We start from the raw sequence: 19,229 nt of genomic DNA on the forward strand, positions 1-19,229 counted from the left end.
ATTACATACATCCAGCTCATTTTTACACATACTTAGAATTTACTTACAGTTTCCAAACACATAATAATTAAATTATTTTCTTTTCAAGCTTACTACCATCAAAAGGTAATAAAAATCCATCACCTGCTCTCACAGATGAGCACGCAAAAAGATACAAGTAGGGCCAAGTGAACATACTTTTACATATAACCCTTGAATGAGAACAACCTTAGAAGTTCACAGGGTTGAAAGCAATTGTTCCCTCCAGTAACATTGAGAATTCAGAAAGGGTTAGGCCAGGGGTAGGGAACCTGCGGCTCTCCAGATGTTCAGGAACTACAATTCCCATCAGCCTCTGTCAGCATGGTCAATTGGCCATGCTGGTAGGGGCTGATGGGAATTGTAGTTCCTGAACATCTGGAGCCCCTGGGTTAGGCCAACCATGGCAAGGGGGGGGGGCTTGCATAGAAAGCCCAACAGTGCATTGGATGGCATTTTTGCATATTTTCCAGAAAGGAGATTTGCAAACCATTCATATAGGAAAAGTATAAGGTGGTGAGATGCAATGGTAAAATTACTAAACTGGATGATACGACAATTACTAGTTTATAGAAACATCTGGGCATGTTCTTCACTGTGACAGATGACTCGTCAAAGGGTGGGAAAGAAAGTGGTAGTGATAAAGGGAGGTGTTATTTATCCAAATAATCCCACTGCATTTTTTTTATTTAAAAAGGTATTCATAAATGAAAAAAATAGCACAGATTTAAATAAAGAGGCTGAACAGCCGTTTTTCCGCACCTAATATATATATGTACCTGGAAAAGGAGCAGGGAGAAGGCAGCACATATCATGACAGGTTTTCCCTCATTCTTGACATCCTACTCTGAACTGGTGTCATGTTTTCCTCAGAGCTGTTTCTTTTTTTAAAAAGAACAAAAAGCTTATCAAAAAGTAAAGTTGTAAAAGGTAGTGTTAAAATACATATCTGAAGCAAATTAAGCTTATTTTACAGTAAAAAAGCACCTTTCGTCATGCATAAAAGGAATTTACGTTTCTTGCCAATTGGTCAAAATGACAAAAGGGAGGCAGCAAGGAAACCAATGGCTCTGACTAATCAGAGCCATAGCAGCATTTTAAGTCATCTGGTAGTAGCGAAAACCAGTGGAAGAAAAGAGTTGGTAGGAAAAGTGCTCTGCATGAGGTTGCAGTTTTCATAGGTTTCCACAGCTGCAGAATCTGAGATATGTACTATAAATATGGCACTTTTGTACACCAAAAGCTGGCAAGTTTGCTTGTGACACAAATCAGGTCACCTATAGTCATCTTCTCTAAAAGCTACCTGTGGTTTCTGAAAGCTGGTGCCTTCAGATAACCCTACTCATTCCAGCACCAGTCATCCCATCGACTAATCTATTTGTACATGCAAGGCAGTTCTGCTATACTCATGGAGAATCAACATTCTGCCCAGCAGAGTTTCCCCTCCCCCCTTACACGCACGCACGCACGCACGCATGCAGACACACACACAATTTTTAGACATGCTGCAAATTCAAGGTGGTATTACAACAGCGCCTCCCCCAAACAGCAGGGTCCTAGTTTACCATTATTGTAGGCCAGCGGTTCATGTGTCCAATTGCCAGCAATGGACTCTGCAAGAGGCACAGTATATTCTTGGAACCAAGGTTTTAAGTGATTCAAGTCTGCTTTTCACACTTTCCCCCCCAAAGGAGTGCATGACTGCATATTTAGAAACACAGTGATTATTCAAGAACTGAATATAATCTCTAGTTCTTTTTCTCCCCAGTAGACAAAAGCATTTATCTAGCATGTAAAACCAGTGTGGAGGTATTACGTTTCAAAAGCAAGAAAACTTTGTTTACAGCTATTCCATCACAGTCACTTTGAATACATTCAATTCAGACATACAGTAGGATCAAGTCCAGAGAGCTAAGGAGCTTCTCATTTCTGATGCACAATGTACCTTAATTACCAGTTGATACTATTAAAATACAACATCTTGGGTGTTTCACAACAGACAACTTGCAGTGCTGAAAAAGCAGGTTTTCACATTCTGTATTGCCAAATGATAAACCCCTTATTTTCAGAAGCGATTCAGGAATTTCCCTATTGCAGTCTGATTCCCTTCTTTAATTGCCGATTTCTCCATGTTTGTATCATCCCTTAGCATAGACTCCATCTTAACACGGAGATGGTCAACAGTGTCAGTGCAGTGTTTAATCATTCTAGCACTATTTGCCCTTTTCAAAGGACTTCCACTGTTTTCTCTTGGATTAAACTCATCTGACGCTGTTGCTACTCTCATCTTAGGCAGTCTCTGAGACAGAGACCTTGTGAGGGTTGGAGGTCTTGAAGAACCTGGCAATTCCACCTTTGCACATCTCGAGGAAGAGGCCACTGTATTCCTGGCAAAGCTTGGAACAGGAGCTGGTGTCTTGGGAACAATGACAACTGGGCTTTTGTTAGGATCTGTAGGGGACTGGGGTTTGGTCGAAGAGCGGCACATCTTTGTTTCATCATTTTTCGATTTGGGGATGCACCTGACAGGCTTGGAGCTTGGCTTTTTGAAGGAGCCTTTGTGCTGAAGCTGCTCCCTCTCAAAATGGCCACTGCTTGAACATGAAGTTCCTCGCTGAAATTTTGGCTCCTCTACAGATATGCTTTGCCTGTACAGAGGTTTTGGCACTGTTTCTGCACCCCGAACAGAATTGCGACGTGACAACCGTGTTTCAGTTACGGTGGTGTCTCGAGGTGCTGGCTTAGCCTCTGGCTTTTTTGTACAAGTAGGGGGTGGTGTTTTAGTTGACCTGGAAATAGGCACGACTTTTCTCATATTTGCATTCTCGGAGACGTTCAGAGTTCTGACTGGTCTGGGGTGATTGGGAGGTCCACTGCTGGATTTTGTGGAACTTGGAGATTTTTCTTTTAGGGAGTTTCTCTTTGGTCCTGATGCATCTTTGTTCTTTACATGTTTTTCTTTAGGATGTCCAAGCTTGCTGCTAGTGTCTTCTTTATCATCTGGAAATGATGAATTGACACCCAAAAGGGATCTGCCACCAGTTTGCAGGTCGTTCATAAAAAGGGCCATAGCACCATCTTCCTTTTTTATTTTGTTGCCATCGAGTTTTGCATCATTTCCCTCTGACAAATCCAGTGCTAAGGAATAGTCTGTATCTGACATACAGAAGACTGGTCCATGTACCTTATTTCCTGAAACACTACTATCTGTAGAAGTGGGGCTATCACTAAGTTCTGGAGCTTCATGTTCGACTTTATGAACAGTTTCTCTAGATGTTCTGGAGGATGGTACTGGATCACCTGTGATGCCAACAGAGTGGAAGCCTGAATCACCCAGAGTCTTCACATTTGTTCCACCAATCTCAAAATGAACTGTGGATGGGTCTTCTGTAGCATTTGCTCCATTGAGGTCAAATTTAATCAGCCCAGTAACAAGTTCGTGTTCCTCAACAGACAGGTCCCATGGGGCTGTAGCTGTGGCTTCCATAGAAGGCACACTGAACCCATACTTGTCACTATCTACACTGTCTTGTTCATTGGCAGTGTCTAATTCTTCTATATCTTCTATGAGACCAGACTGAGGTGGAGGTGACTGCACGTAATTGCAGCCCATGCCTTCTCCAGATGTTCGATGTGAGTTAGTTAAACGATGCTCTCTAGATTGTTCCGATTCAGACCAAGCTACACTGGGTCTTGCTTGTGCACTGGGGAGGCTGCTTGACTTGAGTGGCTCCTCGTCCTTTGAGATCTCTAGGAAAGCCAACAGTTCTCGGTCTGCAGTGATTCCCAAGGAATGCCGGGAGCGCCTAATGCTGGCATTTCTGTAGGCAGGACTTTGGGGTCTCTGCTGCAAAAAGGGCAGAAAATCTTCAAGTCCTCTCCTAGTCAGTGTACCAACATCACTTTCGCTGCTGCTTCTGCCCAAAGCCCCGAGATCTCCAACAACCCATGACAGACGTTTTTCCTCCCGTTCCTTTAATCGCTGCCGCTGCTGAAGTTCATGGGTCTCTCTCTCTTTGTTTTCCTATTTAGAAATAGAGATGAAAAATTTCAAAATGAAAATATTTTAAACATTCTTTGTACCTATCCTCTTCACTCTTCTCTGACTTGCAAAAAACACTGAGTTTAATGATGGAATTCATATTATCATGGCAACCAATTTCTAATGTGGTATCAGATAGATGGCCCAGGCTATCCTGATCTCAATATATCTTGACAGCAATGCAGTGCTGGCCCTGACCCAGCTGTATCCTTCAGACATGAGGCCAACAAGAAGTCTAGATCCATCATCACCTCTCAAATATACACAACCACTAGCCAAGTCCAAGAGTGCAGCTCTTATTCTCCATTATTTTTTTGGAATTACTCCCCAGAAATTCTACCCTGGTACTTACCTGGACCAACTGGTAAATTATAAACTTAGATGGGTTATGACCAGAGCAACATGTAACTCCTTTCCCTCAGCTTTACTCCAAGATTGTTTTTCTATTATCGCTCATCTTGAGTGACGCTGCCTGTTCTGACTCCATATACCAGACTCGCTTGCTCATGTCTTGCTCCACTGCCCTAAACATAATAATCTTATATCTGACCTGGCTGCATTATTTCCTACAGGATTTGCGTCTCTTCCAGACAAAATAAAAATTATTAAGTTACTGGATAATCCAGAGGTAGAAATATCCGAAGCTGTAGCCAAATTCTTAATACGTGCTTTGCATGCCTAGTAATAATGTTCTTTTAACTGTAACTTTATTTAGTTTGAACTATTTTGGGTTTTTTTTCTAATGCCTATTAAAAGTTTCTGAAATCTGGCAAAGAAGTCTAGGTTTGTTATGTAGAGGAACACTATGGCAAACCAGCTCTGTGCATCTCTTGCCTATGGTAGTACTGTAAGTTAGCTGTAACTTGATGGCATTTTCATCACTACTAGATGAAGGAGAGAACAAGGTTGCTTCTGTTTAGCACAGAAAGTGTTGTGAAAGCCTCTCATATTTTATTTAATTATGTTGAGGCCTCCATTAAAAATTCAGTTAGGTTGTGAAGCTCAATAAACTTCCAATTCAAAATATATACCCCAAATAATCCAAATACTACATATGGCTAAAGTCTTGGCCAAGTTCGACTTTACTTACATGCATTCAAAACATTAAAAAATTCAGAAGATACACACACACATATACATATACATACAAGGTTTGCAAATTAGACCAAGTATAGAATTAACTCCAAAAGTATTTTTTATTTAAAAGGAGCAATAAATTTTTAATCCCTTCTTAGAAATTAAAACACTTTAATCCCTGGTTTTTCCAAGGAAAGTTTTGAAATTTAACTGTATGCAGTGTAAAAACACTGAAAAACCCAAAAATCTTGAAATCTTAGAACTTTAGGGCCCAGCTATACTTAACAGTGTCCCTAGGCCTGACTTGTGAAGACTGCTGCCATTTTAAAACCAAATGAGCGACTTTGAAGGTGCCACAGTGCAGAGAAATTTCTTTTCCCTGTGCCTTTTCAAGTGCTGAAATATCTGCACCCCTCCCCCGCCCAAGCAAATGCAAAGGTGTTTGGCAGGGAGAACAAAAGTACGTCATGGCACTGTGCTGTAGTCCCAATCAGGACCATACCACTGCAACATTATTAAATTAACTCATGGGAGTTCAAAATGGTGGCAACATCCACAGGTCAGACCCAGGGATGCTTTCATGACTAGTTGGGTCCTATTCTTTTATAACCAGAATGGCTGGCATAGGTCTCTCGTTATTCTCTTGTCACAGCTACCTTTGACAAGACTGGTGAAACAGCACGTTATCACCATGATTATAGTTAATGTGTGACTTTATGCAGGCTCACAATTTGATGTTCCAAAGCAAGATTCAACAACTTCTGAACCTCAGCTTTCTACACCTTATAACAATGAAACTGTATGAGCGAACTTCTCATGCCAGAGTAGATCTGACATTGACTTGTGTACCCACTATCATGACTTGGATATCTCAGGCCAGCCAGATCTTGTCAGATCTCAGAAGCTAAGCAAGGTCAGTCCTGGCTAGTACTTTGATGGGAGACAACCAAAGAAAACAGGTTACTATGCAGAGGAAGATAAGAACATAAGAACATAAGATGATGGCAAACCACCTTTGGAAGTCTGTTGCCTTGAAAACCCTACTGGTTGTTGTAAGTCAGTTGCCACTTGATCACACTTAACATACGTAGAGTACCCACTGCCCTTTCCCATGGATCAGTGTAAGTAGAACCACCACAAAAGTACATGCAAATGAACTTAATTTACCTGAAGAACAATTGTGGCAGCTGTGATCTTCACATAGTAGTTCTAGGCAACTTAACATGGTGAGGAATAATTGGAGGTTGGGGAATTAGATTTTTTAGCAGACTTGGATCAAAGGAGTTTATCCCCTGACACACTGACACTATATCAAAATTACTACTTATACTGCACAACAGTGCATTTTGCTTTCATCTCAACAACCCCTGGCAGTAGATTAATATTTCCAGCTGTGGATTTGTTCATCAAATCTGCTAATGTCAACTACAGTTGGCATTACACGACCAAGCCTTGAGCTCATGCACCCGAGCAGAGGTCTGGAGGGCAAGGGCAGACTAACATTTGCCAGTCTAGATATAATGGCAAACTATGATTTACACTAATCAGGAAGCAACTAATTGAATCGGAACACCTGAGGAGAAGACGGCAGGGTAAGGGTGAAGGAGAATGTGCACGCCCCAGGGCTTGGTCGTATAACATCAATTCACAGGTTGGTATATTGTGCAGAAAGTGACCTTGCAACTTGCCAAGTCTGTTTAAGCAAGTCTACGTTTAGTAGGAATTAGAGCAGAGGTCTTCGATGACTAAGTGTCCAAAGCTTCTCCCTTTTCTTCCGTTCCCTTCCAAATGCTCTTTCTATGCAGGCAAATCAGAAATATGAACTAGCACAGTTTTTATTTCTCAAGAACATTTTTTCCCTGCCAGAAGCATACACTGAGTACGCCTGCATCTGATTTCAAGGCCACACATGCATGACCTCTTGGATTAAAGGAGCCAAACGCTGCTACGTACACAGTGCTGTCTCCAGGCACTTTGCCTATTGTCATTATACAAGCACAGCAAAGATTACAGTGTTTGCATGCCACAGGCACAGCGACCTCTCATGTGGCCACCTGCATTTTCATTTCTAGACAATAGCTTGTGTTGTCTCTTTCCCTAACCTAATTTTTGGGCTACAGAAGAATCTCACCAGGACACAAGATGTAGCCAATAACACCCTTATCCAACTGAATACGGTACGAACTAAGTAAAGAGAATACTGGGAATGCTTGCAAGAAAAGAACAGGCTTAAAAGATAACTAGCAGACAAGCAAATTTAAATTGCTGTACCTCGGGAACCTTTTGAATAGCAAAGTGCTGAGATTTCTTTGTTAAGGACAACATAAACCCTGGATGTTGACAGTCTTGTTCCATTACAACAAAACTAACCCTATGAGATTCTTGGACACAAAGAATCAGTAGATGTTCAGTGATAAAAAACTAGATTTTCCTTACCTTAACTGCTTTGTTGAACCTTAGGCAAAAATCCCTGAATATCTGAAAGCAGTCCTCCAGTTTCACTGTTTCTTTATCTTCACACAGGAAGTCCATCAGGGCATTTGCTTCTTTCAGCAGGTCCCGCTTCCACTGTTCAAGCTCTTTTATTTCTTTTACAGCAAACTTTAAATAAAAAAACACACACACTTGTTAAGTCCAACTAGATATGGATGAACAGTCAGTTGCCTATGGAGGTGTGAATTTTAAAGAGCCATAAAATCCAGAATTAATGCAGCTGGAGAAAGATTATCATGCTGAAAGCAATGGCCCTTAATGTATATGCGTAACTGTGTTCAACCGGAGACAAATGTGAACTACTTTTTTAAAGAATACACAAAATTGAAAGACAAGTTTTTATTAGATGATGGTGGGATGAACACATACAGGCCACTGTATTGCCACATGCAACACACTGGAAAAATGCTCTCCCTTTTATGTTGCCCTCCCTTGTATCAAAATTTAAACAGTAGGTTATTCAGCCCTGTCTTCTTGTAAGCAAAGGACCATGCATGTTGATGCTCTGTAAAAATCATGTTTTACAAGCTATTGTTTCCATCCAGAGGCAAAGCTCAGTGTGCTGAACAGCCATTTCGGCAAACTGAGACCAACTGTACAACAAACTGAAATGTATTTTCAATAAATAACAGTTCTAGAAGCAAAAGCATCCTGGCAAATGTAGCAGTTTAATTCTTATTATATCCTGATAACATTACTCCATTCAGTAGTGAAATGCTGACTTCTATTCTAACAAAAGCAGCAAAGCCAGGACACTCACAGGCAAGGGAAGGGTCTTTTCATTCTCAGGAGACATTAGAAGAATGATTTTGATGATTAACAAAAAGGACAAAATATCTTTAAAATGGATTGACAAGAGCTCAACACACTTCAGAAAATGTCAAAGGGAGAAGACTGACAGTTAAAATGACAGGAGCGGGGAGAGAAGAAAAATGAATTTGCTGACACTCCTGAAAACTCACAGAATCCTGGGAGGGGTAATTCTAAGGATGGGATGAAACAGAATTTCCAAGTTGCTGCCACCCCTCCCAACATGACAGCCCTCAGTAAGCTAAGATTCTTTTACCTGGCCATGCTGCACCCAACTGTATGAAGAAAATTACTCACATGAGTAGTCTCTGCAAACCAATTGCTACATTGTGTTGTTACTCAAGTCTACCCAACTCAAGCACAGACACAGGCATTAACAAGCTTATCCCACTGCAAATTAGTTCTGCCTAGTACTTTTTTCTTCCACCCTTCTACCAATATGTATGATTCTCCTATTCCTATTTCATACTTCTAACAAGTATACAAGTTGGATAAGTATGAAAATACAGCTGGGATAGAATGCGGTTTTGAACCCAGCTGTTCCTATTTCTAGATCAACAACTATACCTCACTGGGTTTTTTATCCTCTCAATGACATCAAAGACACAGTAGTATCATTTTGGAATGACATTTGGTTTTTAGCAACTAAAATGAATCAGAAAGGATAGCTAAGATTTTAGACTTTGAACACTGGTTTCTGGAAGAAAGTGGATAAAGGAAGAGAAACCTGCACAAGTCACAATAATGTGAAGAAGCAGTTGGCACTTCTGTTACCTTTGGTATGTGTTAGGGCAACTACAGCTAATATTTAGGGACTGCGGATTACATTTGAGGGGTCATAAATAAAAATACATCAAAATGGTGTCTGATCCTTGGTGCACAAGGTATATTTTAGTACAGTTTGATGCAGAGATTAGATTGTCATACAAGGATCTGGAACACCCGGGTTTGAAGCCTTACTCTGCCATGGCAGCTTGACAGCTAACCTTTGCTTAGTCACTCCTTCTCACCCTAACCTACTTCACAGGGTTGCTGTCAAGGTAAAATGAAGAAGGGAATTATAAGCTGCTTTGGATCCCCATTAGGGAGGAAACCAGAATGTAAAGATCTAAATAAGTAAATGAACAATATTGCAGAGGTAAATATATGTCCCATTGTAATGTAGGAAGCTAGTTACCATTCTTATCAATGGCATAGGAGTGGGAAATGGCCTGTGTACCACTTTAGAGTCACCTTTCAAAATGCTAACTGAGAAGATGCTCAGCTTCTTTGGCACTTCTCCCTACAACTATCTTCTGCAAGGCAGACCTGTGCTGAGCAGTTGCAAACTGCAAGTCTTCAGAAAAAAAATGTGACTCAGAAGAACTCACCCTGCCTTTCGAACTGTAAAATGAGAAGCTGCCATTTGGTAAATATGGCTTCTTGGGAACACTTCTTGTGAAACTCAAATCAAATGAGAGATTTGACAAACAGAGTTCAAGTGACAAATGTTTAATCAAGATAACATGCCACAGCCCTCTGAATTTTAGCAAGATAGCTTTCTTCATGTTCCTTCTTTGCCAACAAATATTCTGCACACTGGCATTTACAAAACAAAATGAGATTCATCCAGCACTTTCATGACTAATTAAAAACATGAAAAAACCTCTCTGACAGAAACTGTAAGCTTTTGAGGGGTGAGGGGTGGGTGGTGGGTGGGAGGTTTTCTAAAAAAATTGGAGTTCAACGGGGCAGCTTATTTAGAGTTACAATCTTCACAGAGACAGATAAATCTTAGATTTTTATCATTGTAAGCCACTTTGCTGATCTTTAGGGATAAATGTTTTCACTATATAAGATAAATAATTCCCGTGAGAAACAAGATAAGTCGGTGAAGCCAAAGTCAAGTCCATCCTTCTTTGTCTCCGTTAGACAAGGCTCAGTAGCATACATTTTGCTACTGTGAAAGGATCTGAGGCAGTAGATATTATGAAGGACCTTGATTTACCTACATAACTTATGGTAAACATTATATCTACACTTAGCAAGCTATGGTCAAGGTTGCTTCTCTGATTGTCCAGGCTCTCTGCTTACTAGGTGACGGCAAAGTCTCACCAGAGTAGGGTCAGAACTTAGCTGGCAAACTAATGCATGGATTTACTGAGCATTTAGGATCTTAATTAGCCTTATGACAACAAATGATGGCACTTGTGGTCAAGGTTTGTAAGTTATAGTTTCCATGTTATAGCTGAGGGAAAGAACAAACAACACTAATTGCTTGTATATTATTACGAACCAAACCTTACTTTGGCATTAGCAATTACCACAGGTAAACTGAACACAGAGAAAAGAGTCTCTCTTGATGTTTTCAATATCCACAGAAGAACTACACGGATTTTTAATGCAGGCGTCAATTTACTGAAAGCACAAAGCCAGTGTTCCTTTCTGCAGTGCTCTCCCAACAAGATTTCAAACGAAATCGAAGTATTTCCTCTTATTGAATCTGTTGTGAAACACAACATCTATTGAAGCTAAAGAAGAGGCTACAGCTGATCTGACACAGTTGCACACATGCTAAGCATGGTGTTACTCTATTGCACTAATGTATGGAAAGAAATAGAGAGAAGCAGGCTCGGTTTCCTGTTCTCTAACAATTTTGTTATCCATTTCACAAGAAACAAAGCATGCCTGTGAGCAAGGGACTATCAGCAGGGATTCAGAAGTACTCGCACATTTTAAGCTTCTCTGTGCAGCCACGAGAACTACAACTTTATGCTGTTCACAAATGAAAGCTGTGCTTGTCAGAAAGTTGACAGATGCCCTGGCACCAAAGTAGAAGCTAAATTATGTGATTTACAATATGAGGTCAGCTATCCCTTAAGCTATGCTGCACAGTGCCTGGTTTTAAATGGAAACTTTATTCCTCAAAAGTGCTTACAATGGGTATTAAAGGCAAAACAAAACTACCAATTAAAAAAAAAGATTGAGAGAGCGCCTGCAAGGAAAAAGGAAAACAGTGATGCCTTGTAGCACTTTCCAGAATTATGTGTATTTCTGATGAGGACCAAAGCTTTTTTAAAAATAAAGTTGTTCACTAGCAACATTTAACCTGGGAATATTACAACACTTTAGATGTCCAGCTTAGCACAATTTCCTTCAAAATGCAACATATCCATCTTATGCTGAGTAGCAGAGAGATACAAATAACCTGGAGCAGGGGTGTCAAACTTATTTGTTACAAGAGCCAGATATGAATAAATATGAATTAGTCAGGCTGGGCCCGGTGGGGGGATATCTGCCTCAGCTGGCTCCAGAATGGCACTGGAAGGGTGCCTAGACTGGCAAGACTGTAGCAGGGTGGGATGGCTGCCTTGAGATGGCTGATCAGGTCCATGACCGCACCCCCCCCCCCCCCCCGCTTGCCCGTGATCTGGCCAGATCGGGAGTGAGGGCGCTGCCTCAGTTGGCTCATGGGCATGATAAGTCCACTCAACAGGCTGGATTTTGCCCCCATCTGCATATTTGACACTGCTAACCTAGAGCTATGGGTTAGCACTTTCCACAGAAACAAAAAAGGTACCTGGCTAAACCCCAAGGTCAATATACTATGCTTTCTTCTGTATAAAAACCACTGTCTTAAAATGCTTACAAGTGACAAGCAGAATTGCAGAAGGAAAACTGCTGAAGAGCCAATTGAAGCAAAATCTGGGTAGTTTGTTAGGCATACCAATGTAAATGCAGACAATGGATACAGTCAAGTGAAACAGAAGCAGAAACAATTGGAATAACTGGCAAACCTGGAAGAAGCCTTCCATCTGACGATACAGCTCCGAATCCTTTCGGATATTTTCCTTAAGAGATTTGGTTTTTGAGGAGAGTGAATTAAGCTCTGCTTCTAGATTATCAAGAGGTATTCTGAAAGAACAAAAGTTAGACATTTTTGAGAAGGAGCCATCCATCAGCGAAGTGTTAGCTATCTTTTAAAAAGAAATTGCATAGTAATATACACCAGGTGAACAAATTAGACCTGTTCTGTGCCTTAAGAGATTTGATTAGGAAGTTAAAGTAATTGACTGAAGTCAAAGGGTGAAATGTTTTCCTGAAAGAAGGTTAAGTGATCAGGCTCAGACACTAACAGAAGTTAAGTTGTGAGTGGAAAGTAGTAATAGAACTCCACTTCTGAGTACCCACAACCCCAGTTGCCTCAACGGCCAAGGAAATACTGCCAAAACAGAGCTTTGAAGAGACCCTACTTCTTCACATTGTCAACCTTCTGAGAGTATTCAGTCCTTTCCAGCTGAGAAGGCAGAAAGGGAACAACTTCCTTTCACCAGACAGTCAAAAATATTACTTTCATGATAAGGCCATCAAAAAGTTTAATTTTAAAATTCCACTCACAGAAACATGTCAGTTTACAACAATTCAGTTTGCACATGTTTGGTTTTCTGTTTGTAGAATTTTTGCTTTATTTTAAGGAATTTCCAACAACATGAAAGTAATGAATGTAAGCTACTCAGCAAAAACTGTGAAATCAACTAATACCAAACAATTCCCCCTAACACTGATATTTATTTTAATCAGTTGATCATTCAACAGAAATGAAGCATAAACCTACTAAAAGTTAACCATTCTTTAAAATCCATGCTTTAAAAAAAAAAAACACCTCCCCATGAAACCTCTGAACCTGAAGGCACGCTGCAAGCATTGTTCTACTATTCCACTGTTTCATTTGATGTGAAAATGAAACCATGGAGTCTACAGTAAACACTTGTTAAGATCTCAGCTTTCATGCCAAGACTTTGTACATGTGTTTAAGTGCCTCTCAAAGAAAAGTTCCCGATCACAGTTCTCAGTTTTCTTGCTCACCTGGCTGCCTCTTGAACATGCTGCAATTTTTCTGAAAAGGTTAGAAGAACTTTATCCTTCTTCTGGGCTTCCTGAAAGAAACAAAGTGTCTCCGTAACAGCCCATTCCCATGCTTACAGATACATTAATGTATGCCTCTTAGAAAAGCCAGTTCAGATGTTTTTGCTTTAAGTCTGCTGTGTTTGAATCACACTAAAACAAATCAATAGTTTTGCAAAAACCCTTGCTTAAAAGGCTTAGAAGGATTCAGTTTAACAAGGTAAAATGGCAATTTCTACTTGTCTCTCAATACAATCATAATGTACTAAGGAGGAGCATTAGGTAAAGGCAATGCACTAACGCTCATTGTGTGAGCTAAGACAACATTTCCTGCAAATCTCCACCTAATATTAGCAACTCTTCACTTCCCTCTGAAGTCTTCAGATTAGTTGTTAAACCACCAAATCACACAAAAGACTGCCAATCCGCACATCTTCAAGAACCGAACAAAACCTTGCAAAGATTAATAAAAACTATCAAATGTAAATTAGGTATATATGTATTAATTTAATTCACATGTCTCATTTCCGAAGTGTCAAGACTTTTCTCCTTAGCAAAGCTTCTGAGAAAATGTTTATTTCCAGCATGAGCTTGTGGTAAAACAGTCTAGAATGGGAGATTTTAGAAAATTCTAGAACTGGATTCTAGAACTCGTGATTGTATGTAAAGGACTGCACGTTTAAATTACAGCAAGCATCAATGAAAGATAACTATGAAGAAACAAATGAAAGAAGTGATCTTATTATATTCTTCAAATCTGTCACATTTAACCTTCCACAGGATTCTGTCAGACACCTGTGACACCAGCCTATAATATAGTGCCCACTATATTGTAAAATAGCTGTTATTTACATACCAAAGCAACAAAATGAAGCAGGTTCATCCCAGGCCTATTCGCCTTTGTATCTGCCAACTTGAGTAATGAGGAAAGTTTGAAACCAACTGCATTGCCAGCACAGCCACCCTAAATAGTTGGGGAGGGGGAGTGCCAGAAGAAAAGGACAGAAGAGATACAAAGTCATTTCCACGAGAACACTGGAAACCCCCCCCCCCCCCAAACAAGACTTGTTCACTTACAGCATTCATAATGTTCCCAGCCTGGAGCACTAAATGCAATATGGAATGTAACTCTTCACAGCACATTAACTCTGCAAGAAACATGGAAATCCAAATACATTTGGCTGTGTAGATAAAATTTGTTTTATACCAATGTTTCCAAATCCCACCCAAGAGAAATGTTATTCTTTGGAAAAGTCACAGTTAAGTGAAGAATTACTGAAGAAATAAAATTAAGGATTATGTCTAACCAAAAACAAAAACCAAAGCACCATAGACCATCGGCAACCCACAACCATAAAGCTGACTTTTCAAGACAACAATAGATGGTTTGCAGTATATGCAGAACCAATTTTACAAAGATTCTAATGTCTAAATGGTTACAGTGTTACTAGCAGCAAAGCCCATTTTGGGAGGGGGGAAATCTAATGGGTCTTAGCCAAGGGTGAAAGAGAAAGCATCTCTCCCTACAATGGGCTTTACTGGGGCTGAAGTGCCCCCCACTTGCTCCTGGGGTGATGCTTGCCACCTATCTGTTTTTGGACCTGTAGCTTAAAGTAGGAGGCAAGGTGAAGATAGCAGGAGGGTAGAGAGGAGTGGCTTGGGGTGGGAGGAGGGCAGCAAGGTGACACTTGGGGTGGGGGAAGATGAAAAGGAGTGGCTTGAGGTGGTGGGAGGGTTGAAAGGTGAGGCTTTGGATGGTGGATTAAGGATGATGGAAACAATTGCTTTGGGTGGAGGGAGGTTGGAAAGGTGAGGGTTCTGGTGGGGAGGGTGGCAAGGTGAGGCTTGGGCTGGGATGAGGGTTGAAAGGTAAGGCTTATAGTGGGGGAGGGTTGGAAGATGTGGCTAGAGGTGGGGGGAGGGTTGGAAGGTGAGTATTAGGGTGGGAGAGAGTTGGAATATTAGTATTGGGGTGGGGGACGATGGCAAGGTCAGGCTTAGGGTGGGGGAGGGTTGAAAGGTAAGGCTTGGGGGTAGGGGAGGGTTGGAAGGTGTGGCTTGGGGTGGGGAAGAGTAGCAAGGTAGGCATTGAGGTGGTGGGAAGGTGGAAAGGGGACGCTTGGGTTGGGGTATTGGTGACAAGGTAAAGATTGGTATGGGGAAGGTTTGAAGGTGAGGCTTGGGGTTGAAAGAGGGTTGCAAGGTGTGGCTTAGGGTGGGGGAGGGTGGAATTAGGATGGGTGGGTGGGATGGTTTTGTTGGGCAGCGGAGCAATTGCTCCACAGCCCTGGCCTGGTGTTGCGGGTAGGTGGGAGGTGGGAGGGCTTTTCTGGGCCACAGATCAGCTGATCTGCAGCCCTGGCCTGGCTGGTGGGGGTGGGAGATTAAGGGATGGAAGGCTAAGGGATGAAATGTTGGCCACTAATGCTCCCCCATTCTATCCCTTAGCCTTTTATTACAGTTAAGATACTAAATCCTCAACTGCTCGGTCCTAAAGAGATAAAGAAGCTCTTACACTTTCATTCAGTGCACATTTTTCATACCAATGTTACTCAGCTGTTAAATTCAGAATTATATTTATAGTGTGATACCAGAAATGATCATTCTTGTCAAATGTTGGGCGCTAAGAAGGTTAGTATTTTGATGGGAGGCCACTAAGGAATACCAGGGTCACTATGCAGAGGTAGTCAATGCCTTGGCAGAGATGGCCATGATGGGGGGAAAAACCCTTATTCTGTGGAATGGACAAAGACTTGGATTAAACAGCTATATATAATCTCTCCTCCCTTCTCTCTCTCCTTACATAGTGGCAGTTAATTACTTACTTCTGCTTTTTCAACAAACCATAGTGTCCTGTAAAAAGTGAACTGGAAAATTCTGGTTTGTTCTTGCACACTCCAATGATAGGTTGCTGGTTCATTTGTAATGGCAAACTATTGGTACGCTACAATTTACAAATTAACCAGCAAACCATGAATTGTCTGTGCTTATATAGTGCTTTGGGGGCAGAATGAAAGGGTTGTACAAGTGAACCCGAGTTCCTTCAATACCTGTTATAATCACAAACTTTAGCCTTTCATCTCAACTACAGAGAATACAGTGGCACCTTGAAAATTGCCGATAATCCATCCGGAGATTATTGGCGATTTTTGAAAATGGTGTATTTAGAGGTATGCGGTCTGTGCATGCCCGAACGCCGTTTGCGCACGCACAACACCGTTTGTGTATGCGCAATGCCGTTTCTGTACCCTTGGTGGCCACCGAAAATCGAGGTGGCCGACGATTTCAGAGGGCAGAAATCAGTGCCTGGCAATCGTTGATTTCTGAAATCGACGACTGTCAAAGGCACCGATTTTTGAGATGCCACTGTATAGCTGCTCAAAATGGGATGTTTTCTCATTTTGAAAGAGACATTCTCCCATCTTGAAATAGTCTTTTCACAACAATGACAAAGTAGCATCTTGAACAGTGGTTCTCAACATTCCTAATGCCGTGATCCTTTAATACAGTTCCTCATATTGTGGTGACCCCTAACCCTAGCATTTATCCATTTTACAGATGGAGAACACTGATGCAGAGAGTCTTAGGCGACCCCTGTGAAAGGGTCATTTGACCCCCAAGGGGGTCGCAACCCACAGGTTGAGAACTGCTTATCTTGAAGATAACTTCATGATTCTTTTTCCAAAGCATTTGCAAAATAAACTGAATTAGCATCTGAGTAATCAGTATAAATGGATCCCACTAGAATCTGCAGAAACCAGATTCTTACAAGCTTCGAGTTTTCACAGCAGAGGAAAAAATAGCCTGATTCAGTTCACTTTAAGGTAACATATATTTTAATTTTATATGTACTCCTAACTCCTCGAATGAAATATGTTATCTTAAAGATGAAGAATAAGCAGACAAATGCAAGACTTGGGATTCTGCGATATGAAACCATAGAACCCCCACTGCAGTTTAAAAAGCCAAAAGATGAAAAGGAATTTGGAAGGGATTGCTCTGAGCAAAAAATAGCACAATGCCACATTCTATACTGTCTTAAGACTAATGGCATTCATAAGGAATTGCCAAACCTTATGTGGGTATAAAAGTGTTGTAAAGGTATGAAGCCACATTGGAAAACATTGTAAATGAAGTATTCCTAATATGCTGAAAGTCAACCATTTTCTGTGTACAGAAGTCCCTTCTTCTCCCTACTTCCTCATTCATCACTCAGCCTCTGCTCCCATTTTCTGTGTACAGAAGTCCCTTCTTCTCCCCACTTCCCCATTCATTACTCAGCCTCTACTCTCAAATGCAGCACTCTCAGAATTCTTCTTAACTTTCCGACATGCAAACAGCTTCTCTTCCACAGATAAGAGATTAATGACCATACAGCTCAGCAATGCAGCAATGATTCAAACCAGCGTGAGCACTAGTGGCTCAACGAAGAAGAAGAAGAAAGACAAGACGTGTAGGAGGAAAGAGGATTCATACATGGGAAGCAATAAAGCTACAGAAAAAAGAATCATAGAAGTCACTGTGAACAACGTGAAGTTTGGCATGACAAATGCTAATAACTTCAGAAACAAAGATTTCATGCTACATCAGCTCATGGACAGAAGAAAAGACCACTTGGCTATTACACAAAAGAAAAATGGTAGAAGGAATGATACAACTCCAACACTTCAGTCTTGGGAGCAGAGTAAGGAGTGCGAGAGGCACACACCCTAGACTGGCAGCACATGCACTCTTATGGAATGTGTCAGAGCTAGATTGCTTCCTTTAAATAGCTAATGGGTACCTGAAATTCCAGCTCTCATCACTGTAGTTAGGTTGATTAACCTGCTAAGGGGGGGAGGGGACACAAGAGTCAAATGCAAGCTTGAACATGCTTAATTACCCTTAGTAGCTCTTCTTATAATTGTCATGTCTTTCTGCAGAGATGAACAAGATGGGGAGAATTCTTTTTTCAACATCATGGCTTCAATTCGTAGTGAGTAGCTGAAAAGGTGAACCAGACAAACTTTACAACTGAAACAAACATTAAAGCATGTTGAATAGAATGCATTTGGAGTTTCCTTACTTTGGCACCTGGATTAGTAAGTACATAAAAGAATCAGCTTGACACAGTTTTGATATATCTCCATTGAAGTCTTTTAATTTTTTTACCTAGAGGGAAGCAAAAGAAAGAAGATCCTCACTTATCAAGGATAAGTCAATCAATGATCAAGATAATGTTAAAAAAAGATGACCTTTCTGACAGCTCACCATAATTAACTTTAAAAATTGCATTTATTATTGAAACTAGAACTACACAGTATGGCATACACAGACCTGTGATGTTCTTCTCCCCACCCCAACAAATTTCCTGGCAGAAATACACTTCTCTGTTACTACTTAGAGGTGCAAGAAGACTTGCAGCAAGATATCACTACAACACAACACTTATTTTGTATTTCTAAGAGCACAGTCCAGAGAGGGGGAACATTGCAGTGGCCGGGAATGGTGCCACAAAGGTGGTCCTGCCCTGCCTCCAAAGGGGCTTTGGTCGGACACTGCCCACCTCCTCCCTTCCAGGACAGGGATCTGTAGAGTTGTGCTGCCCACCTCTTCCTCCTCTTGCTCCGCCCCCACCAGCCTCCACCTTCCATGCTCTCCAGCCGCTGCTGCTCCCACTGCTGCAGCAGCTGCCTGTCACCCACCTTTCTCCCAGGCTAAGAATTGAGAGAGGCAGGTGCAACAGCAAGCCAGGCTGCTGCACAGCATTCAATGGCTGGGCAGGGGTGCTGGCTCCCTTGTCTCCCTGTTACTGTGCCAATGCTCCCCACCCCCCAACTGACTGCAGGCTGTTGGGTCAGGCACGCCAATGCAGGCCATTGGGAGGGAGCTTCAGAGACACCACAAATCTGGGTGCTTCGGCCAG

At 41.4% G+C, this 19,229-nt stretch overlaps 1 protein-coding gene across 1 annotated transcript in view; it reads right to left on the bottom strand.

The window, feature by feature from the left end:
- Positions 1–407: 407 nt before the first annotated feature.
- FHDC1 (FH2 domain containing 1) overlaps positions 408–19,229 on the bottom strand; it is a 54,147-nt gene continuing 35,325 nt past the window's right edge. The window contains exons 5-12 of the mRNA XM_048510005.1: positions 18,390–18,475; positions 18,207–18,307; positions 14,402–14,472; positions 14,181–14,288; positions 13,286–13,356; positions 12,217–12,334; positions 7,574–7,738; positions 408–4,042 (exon numbers count right to left, since the gene is read on the bottom strand). Of these exons, the coding sequence (XP_048365962.1) occupies positions 2,084–4,042; positions 7,574–7,738; positions 12,217–12,334; positions 13,286–13,356; positions 14,181–14,288; positions 14,402–14,472; positions 18,207–18,307; positions 18,390–18,475 (2,679 nt within the window). The 3' untranslated portion in view covers positions 408–2,083. The remainder of the gene's footprint in view (positions 4,043–7,573; positions 7,739–12,216; positions 12,335–13,285; positions 13,357–14,180; positions 14,289–14,401; positions 14,473–18,206; positions 18,308–18,389; positions 18,476–19,229) is intronic.

This window comes from Sphaerodactylus townsendi, linkage group LG10, assembly GCF_021028975.2.
Source record: "Sphaerodactylus townsendi isolate TG3544 linkage group LG10, MPM_Stown_v2.3, whole genome shotgun sequence".
Taxonomy (NCBI): Eukaryota; Metazoa; Chordata; class Lepidosauria; order Squamata; family Sphaerodactylidae; genus Sphaerodactylus; species Sphaerodactylus townsendi.